Here is a 19,998-nt window from a genome sequence, read left to right on the forward strand (position 1 = left end):
ATTCAAATGGGTAATACAATAAAGTACAATATAATAAAAGAAGCTATAAAACTAAAATATTAGCTATCTCATCACAGATAGCTAATATCTCATCACAGATTGGCAGATAGCTCATCACAGCTATCTGCCAATCACCCATTCCCACCACCCTTCTGAGTAATACCCCTCCCCACCTTCTCACTATATAGAAGGGTCTGGTGACTTCTGTTTCAGTGTATCTGAAGAAGTGTGCATGCACACGAAAGCTCATACCTAGAACTAACTTAGTTGGTCTTTAAGGTGCTACTGGAAGGAATTTTTTTTTTCCCCCCGACTATGGCAGACCAACACAGCTACCTATCTGTAACATTAGCTATTTATTTACTGATGTTTCCTCCGAGAAGTTCAAGGTGACATACATGGGTGTACCCCTTCCCATTTTATCCTCACAACAACCCTGTGAGGTAGGTTAGGCGGAGGGACAGTGAGTGGCCCAGGGGCACCCAGTGAACCTCGTGACTAAGTAGGGAGTAGAGTCCTGGTCTCCTATGCGCCATTCCAATGCTCTAACCTTTACACCACAATGGTTCTCGGCACATACAGCATCTAGGGAAAAGGTAAAGGACCCCTGGACGGTTAAGTCCAGTCAAAGGCAACCATGAGGTGTGGTGCTCATCTTGCTTTCAGGCTGAGGGAACTGATGTTTGTCCGCAAACAGCTTCCCGGGTCATGTGTCCAGCATGACGAAACCACTTCTGGCACAACGGGACACCATGACAGAAACCAGAGCGCACAGAAACGGCGTATACAGCATCTAGCACATCACAACTGCTGCAACAGGCATCAATTGATTCACCACGAACATCAGAAATTGTTAAATGGTCTGTGATGGGGGGAAGTTTGAGAACCAGGGATTTAAAGCATACAATTTCTGACCTGCTCTCAGGAACAGGTGATATCCCCACACAGTTCTGAGCACTGCTACACCCTCAAATCAGCTGGAGAACATGATTTTGCACAACGTGCAAACTTCTCAATCTGCAGAGAACTGATAAATTTGCAAAAGATCACAAAGGGTTTGTCTCAAGCTCTTGACCCATCTAGTTCTCTGACTTACGAAGCAAAGCAGCGCACGGAAACGCCATTTACCTTCCCACCTGAGCGGTACCTATTTATCTAGTTGCACTTTGACGTGCTTTCGAACTGCTAGGTTGGCAGGAGCAGGGACCGAGCAACGGGAGCTCACCCCGTCGAGGGGATTTGAACCGCCGACCTGGCTGGCAAGTCCTGGGCTCTGGTTTAACCCACAGTGCCACCCGCGTCCTTAGGATGTCTCCATTTCCACTGGAGAAATGTCGGAGGGTATGGGAAAGTACGACAACCCTGCGATGTAGTCCGTGGTTTATACGACGGGGTTAGGCGCTGGGGGCTAAACCTGCTTTGGATTTCCAGGCTGCAACAAGAAGAAAGCTCGTCTCCTTCGACGCCTCGCTGCCCAAATCCCCGTTCCGCTTCCTGCTGCACCGGCTTGCCTGGGGCCCGATTTCTTCCTCGGTTTACACACCACTGCCAGCCCGCTTCACTTTTATCCTTCCGGGACAGAGGGAGGGGAGAGGAGGGAACTGAAAGCGAAAGCGGATCCTTGCCTTTAACAGACGGCGCCCCACCCGCCGCCTTTGGCCCACGGCGGGGTTTCAAGCTGCTGCCTTCTCCCCCCGCCCCCCGCAGCCGTCGGGGGGCAAGTTTTGCCGCGGGGTCGGACTTCTCTTTGCTCCCTTTCCCCTTGGGGAAGGAGAGAACGCGATGGCGGAGGAGGAGGACAAGAGGACCGTCCGCGACCGCCTGGCGGACGCCCTGGAGGACTTGAAGGAGTACGATCTGAAGCAGTTCAAGTTCCATCTGAACGCGCTCCCGGCCGAGGAGGGCTATGGTAGCATCCCCAAGGGGCGGCTGCAGAAGGCGGATCGCTTGGACCTGTGCCGCCTGCTGCTCGGCTACTACGCCGAGGAGGGCGCTGTGGAGGTGACGCTCAAGGTGCTGGGATGCATCAACCGGAGAGACCTGCGGGAGAAGCTCCTGCAAGTCAAAGGCGGTGGTGGTAAGGAGAGGGGCGGGGGTCGCAGAAGCACACTGGGCCGGGGGAGGGTCGTGGGGGGGGGGTCTTAGTGATGGGGCAAATCTGCTCTCGGTGAGTCCAGATCATCTGGGACAGGCTAAAAGCAGGAGAGTTTGGGGATTTTACCTGGCCCAGGTGTATCCCTCTTCCTTGCTGCAGGTGAAGGTGGATAAAAACTCCTAAATCAACAGGCTGGCATAGGACTTAACCTTTCTTTCACTTCACCTACCAGATTAATTCTGTTCTATAATCTCCACATTTTAATTTTTATTAATAATTTTAGTAACAATTTTATTAAATACTTTTAATAATACTTTTATTAGTAATTTTATTAAATACTTTTAATAATACTTTTATTCATAATTTTATTAAATACTTTTAATAATAATTTTATTAATAATTTTATTAAATACTTTTAATAATACTTTTATTCATAATTTTATTAAATACTTTTAATAATACTTTTATTATTTATTTTATTTATAAGTTTTTTTTCTTATGGATTATAATCCAGCAGTTCCTACAGGGGGAATTCTGTGCTGCTGTTTGGTTTTTTTAATCGGAGACCCTTTTCGATGTGAACTTTTCTTCTAATGTTCCCAGCCCTCCTCGATGGCTGCTTTGGTCTGAGGCAATGGCAGCGGGAAATCAGAAACATTGGTGGAAGAGTGTTTCCTTCCTTTGAGAGAGATGTTGCTTCACTTCGTTCTTTGAGAGATCCTTCCTTCTCTCTCCGGCTCTTCACTTCATTTGACAGCTGTGGGATGGGAGACTTCAAGTTTGCATCGACCAGAACCAGAACAGTCGGTGGCAAAAGCATTACTAGAAGGAGGATGGTTGAAAATGGACAAGAAAGAGTAGAAGTTGTAGTTGACCAATCAAATACTTTAGCTATAAATGGTAAGAAGTGGTTTCTCCTTTTAAATAACTAGTTATTAAATGCAGATGTTTAACATAAATGTTGAATGAAACCAATTTGAGCATTCCATTGGAACCTTCTGGAAAGACTTCAAATGGCAGCTAAGGTAAAGTATTTATAAACAGCTCATTTGCACTAATAATACCACTTTTCACCTTAATTGCCAGTAGATTTAGTTTTCCACCTGCTGAGTTTATCCGTATCTTTTTTTTTATACTTCCTTTTTATATTACATGATTACAGGTGAAAAGCAATGTTGCGTGGGCATTGGGCACTGAATTTTTCTGTGAAAGATTCTTGAGTAAGGCTGATCTTATCTGTCCTCTCTCATTCCCCCACCCCCCTGTCAACAGGATCATCTGCAACCATCGGAGAGACAGAGTCCATTGCCAATTGCAAGAACTTAAAAATCAAGGTTACTGAAGTACTGGGTGGAGAGTTATCTCATTTGGTAGAGGCGAAAGACGATGTGGCAGGAAAGGTTTCGTCAGGAAAAAACACCAGGAGGTAATCTCAGTGCTTAAGCGATGGACGGAACTGTTGCCAAGAACCACACAACTTTATGGCACTCCTTGCTCCATGCCACACTTACACCTCGGCTACCACTGCAACACTGTCCCTCTCTGTTGGTGTTTTGTATTAAGTAGAATAAGGTGCAAGCTGAGTGTGCAATGAGAACTGGAGAAGAAATTATAGGAGGTGGGTAAAAATACTTTGAGAGGCACGTGGAGGTGAGGCAGAAAAGAAAATAGAAAAGAAGAGCTTTCTTCACTTAGAACCACTGGCCTATATTCAACAAAGTTCTACTTGGAGTAAACCTATTGTAAGTAACCTAAATTAATTATATCCATTAGTTTCTATGGGCCTGTTTTGACCCATTGAGACTAATGTTGGCTATAATAACCCTCTGGATCCGCAAATTCTGCCTAAAACGGGGATGCTGTCACAATACAGAGTAGATACCTGTCTGATGGAAACCGAGCCGCAAGGAAAATGCAGCAGCAAATAATTTAGTCATTTTCAAAGCTGGAATAGATATAATGCCAGTAATTGCCAGCTAATTACAGTGAATTCTGCCTCAATCTGCCACTATTTAGTTGTTGGCATATCACTGGGGATAGAAAGCTTGAGAAAGTGTAGGTTTCATGCTGACATCATGCCCTTTACCTCCAGCCAGCATCACACAGAGTTGTTGGTTTTGCAGCAGACTGAGACTGTTCCCCTTCCTGCCTAACTTTGACATTTCTTTTGCTTTGCCATTTTGTTGCAGAAGGAGTACAGTGGCGAAGACCACACACAGCCGTCTTTTGGGCACCCTGGAGAACTTGGCAACATACAATTTGAGGGCATTCAAGTACCGTCTCAACTCGCTCCCAGTCAAGGAGGGCTACAGCAACATCCCCAGAGGGCGCTTGGAGAAGGCAGATCCCATTGACCTGACCCAGCTGCTGCTTGGCTACTACAATGAGCATTATGCTGTGGAGGTGGTCCTCACGGTGCTGAAATCCATCAACCAAAGAGATCTGGAGAGGAATCTTCTCGCTATCACAGAGAATGATGGTAAGGAGAGAGGAGTCCCAGGTGCACACTGAGCTGGGTGTGGGGAGTCTGAGAGGTGAAGGAAAACTATTCTTGGTAGTCCAGAGCATCTCATCTGAAAGAGGATCTTTCAGAGTTTCGGAGAAAGGAGGAGTTTTTGTTTCTTACCTGGTCCAGGTGCATCAGAACTCTGTATTACAATACACCAACAGCCTCTGATTCAGTATTTTTCATATTTGTTTTCCCCTCACCTCCCCCTTGATTTTGTTTCATAGTGCCAGTGTAGGGGAAAAAATCCTAATTTAGGGAAGGATTTAATTTTTTTAGACCCACCTTAATGATGTCTATAGAGAGCGTTTTCATTATGATTTTTGTTGTTCCCCAGGCCTGTTCGATGGCTGGTGTGGTCATGGCCAATGGCAGTGTGGAAACAGAAACGGAGATGGAAGTGGATCCTGTAGATTTCCTTCCTTTGGGAGGGATTTTCCTTCGCTTCGCCATTTGAGACAAGGGGGTCTTATTTCATTCTCTCTCACGCTCTCTGCATCGTTTGATGCTCTTGGGGCAGGAGATTTCAAGTGTGTATCCACGTCAATCGAAATGGTTGATGGCAGAAAACGCATCAGAAAGAGAATGATTGAGAACGGACAAGAAAATGAAGAAGTTGAAGACATTGACGAATTAAACCCTTTGGCTATAACTGGTAAGACACAGTTCTACTTTTAAATAGCCAGTTATTCAGCGCATGCCTTTGTCAGAAGTGTTCAGACTTACAATGAGTCCTATTTGGAGCGTCTAGTTGGGACGTTTTTGAAAAAATTAAACACTTTCATTATATACGGCTTCCGTCAGCTGTATGGAACAATTGGATAGAAGTGAAATATTTTTGCGCTAGGCCACTGCACTTATAATGTTTCTCATGGTGCATTTGTAGTTTGAACAGCTTAGCAGCACTATTTGTGCATACTTAAAAGGTAAAAGTAAAGGGACCCCTGACCATTAGGTCCAGTCGTGACTGACTCTGGGGTTGCGGCGCTCATCTTGCTTTACTGGCCAAGGGAGCTGGCGTACAGTTCCGAGTCATGTGGTCAGAATGACTAAGCCGCTTCTGGTGAACCAGAGCAGCGAACGGAAATGCCTTTTACCTTCCCGCCAGAGCGGTACCTATTTATCTACTTGCACTTTGACGTGCTTTCGAACTGCTAGGTTGGCAGGAGCAGGGACCGAGCAACAGGAGCTCACCCCGTCGCAGAGATTCGAACCACCAACCTTCTGATCGGCAATTCCTAGGCTCTGTGGCTTAACCCACAGTGTCAGCTGCTTACTTTGAGATAAATCTGCTCAGTTTAATGGGGCCTTCTCTCAAACGACTTTGGATAGGATGAAAGCCTTGCAAAAGTGTTTTTTGGTTTTTTACAGAGATGTTTAAGGTCAAGTGTGTTCCTGAGGAAAAACATCATTCGATAAAGTGCTTAGGAAGGGCAATAGTCTTGAATTACAATGCTCTTTCTGGAATACTGTCACTCTTATAGCTCTTCCTGTATCCTTCCTTTCTGTTTGCTGCTTACTGGGCTCTGAGAAGGTTTTGCCTCCTTCCCAGAGGCTAGCAGGCAAGGCAGAAGACTAAAAAAACTCTCTCCACAGTGGGAAAGCCCAGGGGGTGTGCAGGTGGGGGAAGAATAAATAAATTGAGAGCAGGGAATGGCTGCTTTCCCCCCCTTCCATTTATTTATTTCCCCCCACCTGCATAAGGTTGAGATCACATAAGTAAAGTGAGCATAAGTTGCAGACCCAATGTGTGAAAATGAAAAGAAAAACTTAAAAAAGAAGAAGTATATTTTGGGGATAGACAGTGGGCAGTGTTCAGTTGTGCTCCTTGTTGTACATATTTTGGGGGCTGTGTAAAGCAATGAAGAGGGGGAACCTCATCAGCTTTACAGCCCTACAGACTCAAGTCCATAAAAGTCTACACTATAGCATAAAAGTTTACAACATGTGCTTAGTCAAAAGCAGGGTGATCAGCCTCATAGGGAGACTTGAGTGTACTAAGCGTATATCCGAAACATATTAACCAGCTTACTCTAGCGCACACATGAAGTATGGAGAGATAGGCCATCGTTCAAGTAAGGCTGCAATCCTGACTCCTCTAACTTTAGAGGGAGGCCCACTGAATTCAGTAGGATCTACTTCTGAACAGACCGGTTAGGATGGCACTGTAAGTCTGGTTTATCTCTGCACTCTCTCAATTTCTCTCAGGAGGGTCACCTGCAATCATGAGATTTCCAGAGGCAGCTGCAAATTTCCAGAATTTAAGAAATGAGTTCTCCCATGTGCTAGCAGGAGATGTACCTGTAATTGAAGAGGAAGATCTGGGGAGAGAAGATTCATCAGGAGGAGCCGCTGAAAGGTGATCTCTGTGCTTAAGCAATGAGTTAAAGAGTTGTCAATCATCACAACTTGTTAAAGACTATGCCTACAACAGAGCTATAGCTCAGACGTCTGCCGTTCTCTCTCCTGGTGCTTTTGCACTGTGGAGAAAGTGGATAGACAAAATGCGGTTCTTAATTTGGGCTGGTATAGCACCCTCAGTACGCATGATAATTTACGGAGGCCAAGAGGGACTTACAATCTATAATTTAATACATGTGGCATAGCTGGGATGGGAGAGTACAGAATAAGAATGCACATCCATTTCATTTAAACATTCTTAGGGTTATTTACAGCAGGGCAGGCTGACTGCCATAATCTTTGTGGGAAAGATGGATTTTTCAGGTGGGATTTGAAGGGGCAACCCAGGGAAATTTGAGTGTTGGTAGAGATGTCAGGAGAGATAAAAGGGCATCTTCAGACAACCGATTTTGTGGAGCTCACTGTCACAGAATGTGGCAAAGGCCGTTAGCTTATCTTAACATTAAGATGATGGCCATCCAATGGGATCAGGCTCATTCATTTGCAACAAGTTGCTAGCCATGATGGGTTAGCTGTGCGGTGACAGCATATTGCCATATACCAGGGAAGAATGCTGTGAAAGTGCATCATCTGCTAGAGCTTCCTGCTGGCATTTAGGTGGCTACTGGGGGCAACAAGATGGTAGACCTCTTTGGCTTGAGTTGAGTTACCAAATTGAGGAGGGATTTGAACTCAGGTTTCCCCTGCTCCAACTCACTAGTCTACCCGGCACATCACACACTTGTTTTCATACTATATCTTAACATATGTAAATGGTCTTCTCTCCTCTCCTTCACCCTCCTTAAGCTCTGCTTTGTGCGCAAGTCAGAATGGAGTGACCTCGCTCGGGGCACATGCTCCTTCCAAAAGGACGCCTGGTCTGGAGATGTTCCACGAGAGGATCCCCCAGAACTGCTTGGAGAACTTGCAACACATCGGCAGAGGGGGCTTTGGAACCGTCTTCCGAGCTCAGCACAAAGAAAAGGGGATTGTGGCGGTGAAGATTTTCCACCGGTAAAGCTGGTGGTTGGGTGTGTGGTTGAGGGTGGAATTATTATTATTATTATTATTATTATTAGAATTTATATACCGCCCTATACCCAGAGGTCTCAGGGTGGTTCACATAAAAGATCACAATATAGAAAGTCAAAGTAAAAACAATAACCCAATAATACCCCGCTCCAAAAAAAGAGCCACATTTTAAAAGGGTACAGGATGTCGATCAGGTCAACCAAAGGGCTGGTTAAAAAGGAACGTTTTTACCTGGTGCCTAAAGGTATATAATGAAGGCACCAGGTGAACTTCCCTAGGGAGAGCATTCCATAGACGGATTGTTACCACCCTCCAGACCTCTCGAGGAGGAGGCACATGATGAAGGGCCTCAGAAGATGGGGTCCGGGTAGGTTCATATGGAAAGAGGCGGGCCTTGAGGTATTGCAGTCCTGAGCTGTTAAAGGTTTTATAGGTCAAAACCAGCACTTTGAATTGGGCCCAGAAACGAATAGGTAGCCAAGTGCAGTCGGACCAGGATTGGTTTAATAAGCTCAAACCATTTTGCTCCGGTGAGCAACCTGGCCTCTGAATTCTGCACTTGCTGAAGCTTCCAAACCGTCTTCAGAGGCAGCCCAACATATACGCATTGCAGTAATCTAACCTTGAATTAGTTATACAGATTTGGTAGAGCCTCTATCTTGCACCCACAAGGTCCCAAATCCCAGACTCTCTGCCTTCAGCAATGTGGCAAATAATTTTAAGGGCTTGGGAATGTATGTTGTGACTTCTTTGGACGGTACCAGGTTGTTTCCTGGATCCTTCAAAAGAAACCCCAAGGGCAGGCCAATTTAGACTGCTGACATCTTGGTTCCATGTTCAGAATTTTGTAGCTAATGCTCCTTATTCATGGAGTTCCTGGGGGAAGAGCTGTCTGTCTAGGTCAGGCTGGGAGAGATCCCTACCTAAGACCTTGGAAGAGCCATTGCTAGTCAGTGTAGACTGGCCTTCACGAAACCTGGTTCCCTCCAGATGTTGGCTGCGGCTGATAAGAGTTATAGTCTGGTGGAAAATGGGTTGGTGAAGGCTGATTTCGGCTGTACTGAGTTAAGTGGACCATTGATTTGACTTGATGTGAGACAGCATTCCATATCTCCTCCCAACCTACTCAGACCAGCTCTTGACAGACTCAGGAGCTCTTGAGACCTTCTGATTAGGCAACCCCATCTTGAGTTCATCATTCAATGAGTCTGTGTCTCAACAGTACTTTGTAACTTTTCCTTTGACTCTCACCATGGACTCTCTTTCACCCTCAAGCACCAATGCACCCAGCGCAAATGTGTCCTGCATCCGACAGCAAGCCCTGACTGAAGCCCGCTTCATGGATGAGGCATCTTTCGCCCCCATCCCTCGTCTTTATGGCCTCTACGAGAAGGGAAATGAAGTGGGCCTAGTGATGGAGTATGTGGAGAACGGCAACTTGTCTGGCTTGCTGTCCAGTGCCTTGCCCTGGCCCCTGCGAATCCGCATCCTCTACCAGGTAGCCCTGGGGATAGACTTCCTGCACTGCCTCCATCCTCCGCGGTTCCACCTGGATCTCAAGCCCAGCAACATCCTGCTGGATGAAGCCCTGAATGTGAAGGTGAGCCATACTCTCTCTCTCTCTCTCTCTCTCTCTCTCTCTCTCTCTCTCTCTCTCTTTTTTTAATTGGGACCAGTCCAGGTCAGTGCTCCCTTTCTGCTTCCAGGAATGATTTTCTCCATCGGCTGAGTGACTCCAGGCAACCGTGTCATGGAGCGCTTGTAAGTTGCTGAGATTCTGAAATGGGTTCTTGGGTGTAAGCAGGCCTCTCGAGCTTCCTGCTAACTCCTCCTGAAGCAAGTCCACACCAGACCATTTGCTCTTGCAGATTGCATGTTCACGGTGCCGTTGCAAATGAGCGCATCCATCGTACAATGGATCCAAATTCCTTACAGTTGTTGGAAGATTGCAATATTCAGCAAAAAAAAAATGGCAAGATTCTTCAGCATTGTAATGTAGCCTTCATACTTTGGAATAATTAAACACTCATTTGAATGTTTCTGGCATAACAAACACAAGTCCCATTAAAAACTGTGCCACTGCAGGGTCAGTCATAGCATCAGCCAATTCATGTTCCCTCTTCATGGACATTATTTGTGATTTCTCTGAAGCAGACACCAGCAATCTCTACTTTCCACAGTGATGATGTTTCAGCCTCATAATACGCTCAGCTTTTGTTCCTTATGCCACTTGCCTTAAAACAAAGAGAAATATTAGTATTAGAAGTATTAGAAATATTGCATATTATAAGTAAAAAAAAAATGAGGCTGTGGCCTAGCAGAGTCTCATATCATTAAATGAAGGGTTTATGGTCATAATTTGCAGGTGGTGGACTAGATGACTCTTGGGGTCCCTTCCAACTCTACAATTCTATGATATTTGCGGGGGTGTCATACTGATGTATATATTTTGCTCTAGGAAGTTTTGTTTGCTCAGAATCAAGTATACACCTCCAGAGTGAACGCTAAATACAGTGGTATCTCGGCTTAAGAACTTAATTCGTTCTGGAGGTCCGTTCTTAACCTGAAGCACCACTTTAGCTAATGGGGCCTCCTGCTGCCACCGTGCTGCCAGAGCACGATTTCTGTTCTCATCCTGAAGCAAAGTTCTTAACCTGAGGTACTATTTCTGGGTTAGCAGAGTCTGTAACCTGACGCGTCTGTAACCTGAGGTACCACTGTACATTAGTTCTGGTAAATGAGCCACCACAACTGCTAGAGGGCTGTGAAAATTTGTGTCCTGGGCTTTTAGGACTCGTCTACCCATGTACTATCTGAAACCAGAGTGGCACATTGGCTGCCAGATGTAAAAAAATTTCCAGTTCTCCCACCCAACTATTAGTCTTCTGATACTTTTCAATTATGTAATATAAAGTTTCTTTATGAGCGTCTCCTGCTTGGAGACCAGAAGAGGGGATGCTGCAGTCCAAGGAAACTGCCTTCTCCCCCAGTGATGAGAGTCTGCCTGCTGTGCAGAGCAGTGGTGCAAAACCCAGTTGCTTACGGAGCGGCACCGTGGTTAGTAATCCTAAAGAGGACAAAGTGCAGGTAAGTCAATACCTTGGGAAGGAGCTGTCGCTCAGAGGCAGAGCACCTGCAGTTCAGTTGCCAGCATCTCCAGGTAGGATTGGCAATGTCCCCGTTCTGAAGCTCTGGACAGCTCCTGCTGCCAGTCAGCGTGAACATGACTGGGCCAGATGGACCAATAGTCTGACCTGGGAGGAGGCAGCTTCCTATGTTGTCCCAGTTGGGAGTTCTCTTCACTGTTTTCCCTTGTCTCCCCCATTCAGGTGGCCGATTTTGGCTTGTCCAAGTTTGGGACAACTCAGCGCTCCCCTCTCCCCTCTGAAAGCGCAGAAGTATCTGGCGGGACCCTCGAATACATGCCCCCCGAAGCCTTTGCCGAGTCCTACAAGCCAGAGCCAGCCACAGATGTCTACAGGTGGACAGAAGCGTCTGCTGTGGGGCACAAGGGGGTTGGCGCAATTGCATGAGCACTATAGAATTGGGGAAAGGTTAGCATGACAGATGCTCAACTAGATGGGCCATTGGCTCGATCCAGAAAGGCTCTCCTTACGTCCCTGTCTTTGGAGCATATTGTGGGTTGGATACTCTTGCACAACCTGATGCTGTTGGGACTACAATTCCCATCAGCCCCAGCTGGAGCTTGTAGCATTTGTACTCCAAAACATCTGGAGGGCGCCAGATTGCTAAGGCTGCTTCTTGTGTGAATGAATGAAGGCAGTGAGCCTGACATTGGTTAACCTCTCTCTTGCGGCGTTCCTTCTGCTGACTAACCTATAGTACAGGGTAATGTAGAAGCCCAAGAGATGGAAAATGGCATGGGACCACTGATATTGCTGTCCCACAGGAAGAGGGAAGATCTCAGTTGAAGTTGGGAGGGGCTTTTAATCGACTTGCTTTTTTTCTTTTCAGCTATGGGATCCTCATGTTCTCAGTGCTAACCGGCAAGGAACCATATCCATGTGAGTTGTGCTCTTTCTGCTTATGGCTTACTTCTGCCTGTCTGAATTACAGAGAATATGTATTCAATGCAGTTGTGCCCTGGGAAGCCAACACAAGAGAAAAATGGGCACCCTTCCAATGGGGCGTCTACACCATCTTGTGGCAGGGAGTCAAGCACATACAGTAGTACCTCGGGTTACATACGCTTCAGGTTACATACGCTTCAGGTTACAGACTCCGCTAACCCAGAAATAGTACCTCGGGTTAAGAACTTTTACTTCAGGATGAGAACAGAAATCATGCTCCGGCTGTGCGGCAGCAGGAGGCCCCATTAGCTAAAGTGGTGCTTCAGGTTAAGAACAGTTTCAGGTTAAGAACAGACCTCCAGAACGAATTAAGTTCTTAACCCGAGATACCACTGTACTGGGAAAATAAGGCTTATGCAATTAAAGTTGCCTTGAGGCCAGGAGAGGGGAACTGGATCTGGCTGGTGTGCCAGATTCTTATCTCTTATCTCCACTCCCATGGCCCAAGTGGAACAAGTGGGTGGGGCTGTGATCAGGTGGCGCATTTTTGTCCATGTGATCAGCTGGTGGTTGGAGCATTCAAAGCACTGTGCATGGCAACCTGCAGGCTCCAGCAATTAGCCAGTTGGTGGTTGCAATCCCCCTTTGCTGCATCACCTATAGGACGGTGGGCCAAATAGCGAGGCCTGATGTGGCAAAGGTTCACCACCCCTGCTTATGACTGTGTCAAGTGATGTGTCCTGGAAATGTTCTCTTGAATGCCTCGATATCCATCCCTGCTCAGCCAACCCTCAGAGAGACAACTCCATCTTCAGAATGCAAATCCAAGAGAATCAAAGGCCAAACACCCAGGAGCTGGAGGGGAAGATACACGAGGTGGAGAAACTGGAAAATCTGATCAGCCTAATGAAAAGGTGCTGGCAGAAAGAAAAGGCCCAAAGACCATCCTTCCAGGGTAAACGTGACCTCTTCTCACCTCTGCCCCTGACTTTCAGTCCTTATTATTTTAAAGGTGCTAGACCTCAAGCCTCTTCAAAAGTTGAGTCTTCTGATTCAGAAGCCCTTCTTTAACCCCAGAACTTGTGAGACAAAAGAAATACACTTCTGGAGGGGAAAGTGTTGTGGCAGATGGCACATTTTCAAAGGTCCTCTTGTTCATTAGATAAACCCAGGCACTGAAAACAGATTTTGGGGCTGAGCCCTGGTAACCCTGACTTAATGTCAGAAGTCAAAGCACGCAAATGTGACTCCATGAGAGAATTTATAAGTGCTTTGGGGCTTTCCGTGTGGATGTGGGACTGACCCTAGTGCCATTTTGAATGCATAGAAAACCCTGTCAGAGCTGTGCGGGAAAAGTGTGTCATTCTTTTGTTTGCTTTTCAATTTTGCTCAGTCTGCAGCCAGGAGATGGAGGAAATCTATTCCTGCTACATGCCGCACATTGAGACTGCTGTTCGTGAAGTTCAGGATAGTTTGGCAAAAGGTAGTAAAACCATGTTACTTATCAGTTTTGTATTCTCAACCATCCACTAGGTAGCAGTAATGTGCTAATAAATTTATCACACCTTTCTGTTCCTCAAAGTGTAGGCCTGAGGTGCCTGGCAAGATTTATTTTTTTTATGGAACAATTTAAAAAAAAAAGATTACTGCAGCAGAAAATAAGGAAACAAAAGCAGCTCAGGATAAATGGGGCCAACAGACCGTTGTGGTATAATAGTTAGAGTGTCGGACGAGGACCTAGCAGACCTGGGTTCAAATCTCTACTCAGCCATGAAGCTCACAGGGTGAGCTTGGGCCAGTCACAGACTGTCAGCCTAACCTACTTCATAGGGTTGTTTTTAGGATAAAATGGGGAGGAGGAGAACCACACCTTGAGCTCCTTGGTGGGATGTAAATACAGTAGTAGTAGTAGTAGTAATAATAATAATAATAATAATAATAATACCAATCTCAGTTCTGTGTACCAAAAGTACATTTGAGCAGGACGATGTTAACTAGATGTCAACAGTGAAGGAGCCGAATGAGTTGAGCTAGGGAGTAATAACCAACATTGTGTGTGTGTGTGTAATATAATATAATATAATATAATATAATATAATATAATATATATTTTTTATTAAATTTTCTGTTTTACAATTTAGAATATTCATTTAAACAACTTTAAAATATCCAAAACTTCCCTTCTTCTCTTTCCATGTTTCATTTTGCATAACATAAATCCCTGCATATTTTATATAAGCCAGACCATTCAGTATTCCATTATTCCATCCATCAAAACTTATTTACACTGTTGAATTTATCTTAATAAACATTTTCCAATCTTCTTTAAATGTATATTCTTCTTGTTCTCTTATTCTATATGTCAGGTCCGCAAGCTGCGCATATTCCATCCGTTTAAGTTGCCATTCTTCTTTAGTTGGGACCTAGGTCCCAACTAATAACCAACATTTTGAATCAATCTCTTAACAACCACCATGGCTTTTGCTGTTGGTTCAGAGGGCAGGGAAGCCACTCTCCTCATAAACAGAGTCCCCACCGGCTGTTGCTGGTGAGCACGTAATTGGTCTGTTTCCCCAGGGCAGATATGCCATTGGGTTGATTAAATAAATCTCTTTCTCTGTGTTTGCTTTTTAGCAAAAGTCCTCCCTTTAAGGGTCGCTCAGGACCAGGCCGGACATCAGAGTGGAATAAAGCGCCCTTGGTCGGAAGTGGACTGTGCCGTGCCCTGTACCATGGAGACAAAAGAGGATTCGGGAAGAGGCGCTTCTTCAAGAACAGCTACCAAAGGGTAATTTCTGTGCTCAAGTGATGAGCTGAGGCATTGCCCAATATTGCCCAGTTTTTGCTGGAGGACCACGCTAGGGGCCATGTTTACACCAGAACTGGACGTCCACCTTCTTCTTCTGTTCTCATTTGCTGTGTCTGTGTCCCAGGAGCAGCCAGTAGTAAGAATGTGGGGAACTGAAATACAGGTCAGTTTCGGGCAAAGACTTGTTTGATTGGGACAGGGCTGTTATCCCCAGCAAGGAAGTGATGTTGAGTTGGATGGTTGAGGCCACATGTGAAATGCAGTGGTGTTGTTATAGTAACTGTGGGGCTACTGGATGGTTTTCAGAAGCTGAGTTAAACATTTGGGATGGGTTGGAATGATGTTGTATGGAGCTGTGTCTGGGGCACACATCTGAAGCGGAGAGGAGAGTATGAGATCATGCCACAGGAAGTGGGCCAGGCCGGGGCAGTGGGAGGAGTTGAAAGGAATATTTAAAGGCAGTTGGGGTGGCCATAGAAACTTGACAGTTGGAAGAGGGTGGAGAGGATTAACCAGACAGAAATGAGGTTTAGGGTGGGGAGGAGGTGAGCTATAGCCATCTCCAAACTAACAGGAATAATCTGGTTACAGATAGGTAGCCGTGTTGGTCTGCCATAGTCAAAACAAAAAATTCCTTCCAGTAGCACCTTAAAGACCAACTAAGTTAGTTCTAGGTATGAGCTTTCGTGTGCATGCACACTTCTTCAGATACACTGAAACAGAAGTCACCAGACCCTTCTATATAGTGAGAAGGTGGGGAGGGGTATTACTCAGAAGGGTGGTGGGACACAGCTATCTGCCAATCACCCATTCCCACCACCCTTCTGAGTAATACGCCTCCCCGCCCTCTCACTATATATAAGGGTCTGGTGACTTCTGTTTCAGTGTATCTGAAGAAGTGTGCATGCACACGAAAGCTCATACCTAGAACTAACTTAGTTGGTCTTTAAGGTGCTACTGGAAGGAATAATCTGGTCTCCCCGCCAGCAGCCTAAGGAGGAAAGAGTGAGAGAGCAAAGGGCTGTGTAGCAGGCTGTGGGAATGTTGTGGATAGTAGGAGAGGATATATTGATTAAATGTTATCCTTCCTTCACTCACGCTAGAGAGTCATGTAGCAGAGCACATTCCCCTCAATACAACAGGAAGCTAGTTTGCAGATTCATTTGAATCTCTTTAGTTAAGCAATCCAGTCTGGCATTCCCAGATTGGATTTCTTCCTGGTAAGACCCCTTTTGATCCCTCTCAAAAGAATAAAGACACAATAGTCTTTCCTTTAAGTAAACTTCTTGTTACTTTTATTCAGTTCACAGTATGATCCTTGAAGGCAGGCTTTAGCTTGTAGTTACAGTTACAGAGAAAGGTGTGGATTCATCCCATATGGGGATTGATCCCGTGTGCTGCTGGCTAAGAGCCAGCAGGGCAGTCCAAACGAATCAAAAGAGAGAAAGATGGCTGCATGACTGGACCTTTTGTGGGGTCTGCAAGGGTCACCCCCACCTACCTGGTGTAACAGGAAGTTATACTGGCTGGAGTGACATCCCCCTGTTTGGGTCCACACTAGGGAAAAATGGAATGTTGTATTTTGACTGCTCCAATGGATTACATCACACACAGGCCTTGTTCCTTGAAGTGTTTAAGAGGGATTGAAGACCTCCCCTTTTAATGGGTGGTTGGAGATTTTGTACTATGGATCCCTGGATTTTATCGCTGTTTAGATTATTGCTAGATTTATGGCAGCAGTTAAGGACCTAATTAGGCTTGGCAGGCCTCTCTATTCGGCCCATAAGGTAATTTTGGCCAAGCCAAACCCATTTGCCCTATGTGCTGTTGCAGGAATTTATGTATAGTGGGGGAGGGGTTGCCCTTCAGCAGATATCATGCACATGCAGCCCACTACCAAAATCAGCACAATCGCTTTTGTTACTTTTGTGATTTGTCCCCACAAAACACTTCATCACAGTTTCTTCCTATCTATTCAAAGGGCCTTTGCTGCGCGATACCAAATGTAACAATTCATTGATAAATGTATCTATGTACTGGCTCACTGGGAAAACTTCAGAAATTCATATAGACGTGAGCTCAGCTACTCAGCAGCCCCTCTGCCTGAGTGATAATCCCTGGCATCCTGATACCTGAGTGCCAGACAGGCAGGCATTCCAGAAATAACAAATCCAGATGAAGACAAAAGGGTGTGATTAAATTGGCTGGGAAACAGGGAAATGTAAATATCTCTTTTGTTACACTTGATGGGTGTTTGGTGGAAGGCAAGGGGAACCATGGGGCAGGGTCCAGGATGCTCATATTACTGCCACCAGACCTCCCCTTTCATGATGTAACCGTGATGTATGAGTAATGTAGTTTGGGGGGGTGTAACATGGGGATTAGCAGCTAATAAAAGTTTGGGGGCTCTTTTGTTCTGGGCTTCCATCTTGTTCCACCTTGTGGCAGGTGGGAGTCCTGTTGCGACAGTCTTCAATAAAGACCAAGCCTACTGGCTGCTGTTTTGCTCTGGTATTCCTGGCTGGTGTCCTTTTTTTTGTCCAAGGGAGCCTTCAGATTTCTCCCTTAACAGTGCTCCCCCCTCCCCCGTAACATTGTGCTTGACATCAGGTGTGGGGAAGGCCAAGATGCAGCCACCTGCCGAAAGCAACACCTCTGTGTCTTTGCCTGTGTGGTTTGGATGATACAGGCTGCTGAAAGGGCAGTAAGATAATCTTACTGTGATTTCAGGTGATTGACAGGTGGGAGGCCCTGGAAAACAGATATATTGTGTGTGTGTGTTGTAATGTTGCCTCCCCTTGATTCTCAGCTCCATTTGTTTGGAATCTCTGCCTTCTGCTGAAAAGCCTGCTGATCGTATAAAGAAGTCTAAAGGGAAGTTAACGGAAGATTTTGCTCTTCAAAGAAACCGAGAGGCATTCCTGAATATAGCAGAAGAAAACCGTCTTCTTACGAAGGGCGAGTGTTTATGCCTGAGTCAGATGAATCATGCACAGGAGTTTGTGGAGAGCCTGGTCAACACGGTGCTGGGAAAAAAAGAAATAATGCATAAGTTATTCCTCTACTGTCTGGAAGAGCTAAGGCTATGAGCTTGGAAAGATCTGCCTATTTCTGAATATTTAGAAAACGGTGGCTTATGCACTGATTGCTCTTTTTTAAAGAGCCCATCGAAGTCAGGGAGAAAGACTCCAAAGCACACAATTTTCTGCTGCTATCTTTTTTTACTCCGTATGTGGAAAGCTTTCCATTTTTTAAAGAAAACATTACTTCTAAAGTAATGGATGCATAAGAAATGGATACAGTGCCAACCAAACTGAACAATTAGATTGGATAAAATGCCAGTCAAATATAAAATCAAGGTTGGAATGAACCTTTCTCAGGAGACTATTTTATATTTGTTTCTCTGCCGCTTTTCATTCACCTTTTCAGTTTGCGCTTTCCTAGTTTTACCACCCCGTCCCCTAATGTTATGCTATATACAGCACTAATATTGCACATGGAATGTTACTGATCTACAGAAAAGACTTGATGACCTGAAAAAAGAGACAATGCACGTACTTGTGTAAACTAAAATATATTTAATAAAAAAATATTTTTTAAAGAAAAGTTTGCACTTTCCTGACAGGTGTCTTGAGCAACATCTCTTCTGGGGGACAAAGAGTGTTGGTAAAGTATTTTAGCTTGGGCTAAGTTAATATTGTTATTTGGGAGTGGGGAGTGTTGTATTTTCCCCAAATGTCCCTAAAATCTGTATAGGGAAGTTTTAAATGTTTGATGTCTTACTGTGTTTTAATTTTTTAGAAGCCGCCCAGGGTTCTCCCAGGGTGGCATAATAATAATAATAATAATAATAATAATAATAATAATAATAATAATATCTTAATCTTACACCTTTTACTCCTGCTCAATAACAGGGTTTATGCTATGCTACTATTTTAGTTTTCCTCGACCGTGACCAATAGTATTTGCAATCTGTTGGCAGACCACAATAAGTTAATAAGAAGGTGGACCACGTTTGCAGTAGCAGCTCAAAAAAAAAAAAAAGCCATAAATTTCTGAAGACTTTTGTCTCACCAGTTGTCCTAGGGACTCCACTCCGGAATTGTGTAGGATTTACTTCTTAGCCTTTTCTTCTCCTGAAGATGTCCTGCAAGGCAGCGGATATGGATTTTTCCTTGGGGTTTACTCCTGAAGCCTTTCTCAGAAATGAGTATAGCCCCAAGGCAGCGGAGGTTTAGGCCTAGTGACTTCCTTCTCCTATGGTCTACCTTCCCAGGTTGGGCTACAAATTTAATAAATCTTCCACAACCCCTGGTGCGATGTGCTAGCCATGCAGAGAGAAATTAGGAGTGCCTACCAGTTATATTGAAGGAGAGCGTGATCTGTGTGGCATAAGTGGTTGAGATACAGTCTTGCAGTCTATATCTGCATAAACGCTTTGGCATATGTAGAGAGAGACAGCTTGTACCTACCTGTCTTTAGTGTAACATGGGAACAAGCCTATCAAAAAAGAAATGGCAAGTTTACCATGTAATATGTGATCCAGCGATTAGGCTGTATGAACGCTACACACATACAAAACTGTGTGTATTTTGCCTGTTCTCACTTCTCAGAAATCCTGGGAATTTGAATTCTGAGGTGCAAAGAATCCTCTTTCAGAAGTTCCTAGCCTCTCTTCACAAAACAAGAACGCCCAGAGTTTCAGGAAGAGAATTTGACGGTGAATCACTTTGCTGCATGGCCATGACCCTAGTAAGTGAGTCAATTCCCATCTGCTTAATTTTGGTAATGGATCTGTACTCTGTGCATCCTCTCTGGTCTCCTTTAGATTGGTGCTTAATGTGTAAGTTTAGTTCAGTTCAGTTTGATTGAAAAAGCAGGGGCATTTTATCCCAAGAATAATATCGAACAATTCAGTATAGTGCAAACAAAGCATTTAGTACAGTGGTGTCCAAAGGGCCAGAGGGCCAAATTTGATGAAGTGAAAGGCCATAATGGCTGACCAAAGTTGTTAACCTTTTTTTAGGATTGAAGTTGTTGAACTTTTTTTAGGATTTTACCCCAAAGTTGTTGAGCTTCTTTTATAGGATTGAAGATGGAGGTTTGGGGGGCCAGATTAAACCGA

The 19,998-nt window shown here is 44.9% G+C and overlaps 1 protein-coding gene across 3 annotated transcripts; it reads left to right on the forward strand.

Annotated features, from left to right (window-relative positions):
* Positions 1-1,299: 1,299 nt before the first annotated feature.
* Positions 1,300-18,479, forward strand: LOC309326450 (uncharacterized protein). Of its 3 annotated transcripts, none has more exons than XM_081835193.1 (14): positions 1,301-2,077; positions 2,699-2,995; positions 3,368-3,521; positions 4,285-4,574; positions 4,939-5,256; positions 6,813-6,960; positions 7,809-8,015; positions 9,309-9,633; positions 11,363-11,514; positions 12,009-12,058; positions 12,849-13,019; positions 13,458-13,547; positions 14,699-14,852; positions 17,683-18,479. In XM_081835193.1, exons 1-14 carry the CDS (start codon positions 1,783-1,785, stop codon positions 17,960-17,962), a joined length of 2,931 nt encoding a protein of 976 aa, XP_081691319.1. In that variant the 5' UTR covers positions 1,301-1,782; the 3' UTR covers positions 17,963-18,479. The 3 variants fall into 3 exon arrangements, with proteins under 3 accessions (XP_081691320.1, XP_081691319.1, XP_081691318.1); XM_081835192.1 differs by having other exon boundaries at positions 1,302-2,077; positions 6,810-6,960; XM_081835194.1 differs by lacking the exon at positions 13,458-13,547 and having other exon boundaries at positions 1,300-2,077; positions 6,810-6,960.
* Positions 18,480-19,998: the final 1,519 nt, after the last annotated feature.

This window comes from Podarcis erhardii (genome assembly GCF_964252035.2).
Source record: "Podarcis erhardii genome assembly, chromosome: 13".
Taxonomy (NCBI): domain Eukaryota; kingdom Metazoa; phylum Chordata; class Lepidosauria; order Squamata; family Lacertidae; genus Podarcis; species Podarcis erhardii.

Bases quoted from the DNA above. Each gene is read 5' to 3' on its own strand.
- LOC309326450 (XM_081835192.1), top strand. From the start codon at position 1,783: ATGGCGGAGGAGGAGGACAAGAGGACCGTCCGCGACCGCCTGGCGGAC. The intron at 4,575-4,938 runs GTAAGGAGAGAG...GTTGTTCCCCAG, and splicing joins CGCTATCACAGAGAATGATG to GCCTGTTCGATGGCTGGTGT. The intron at 6,961-7,808 runs GTGATCTCTGTG...ACCCTCCTTAAG, and splicing joins TCAGGAGGAGCCGCTGAAAG to CTCTGCTTTGTGCGCAAGTC.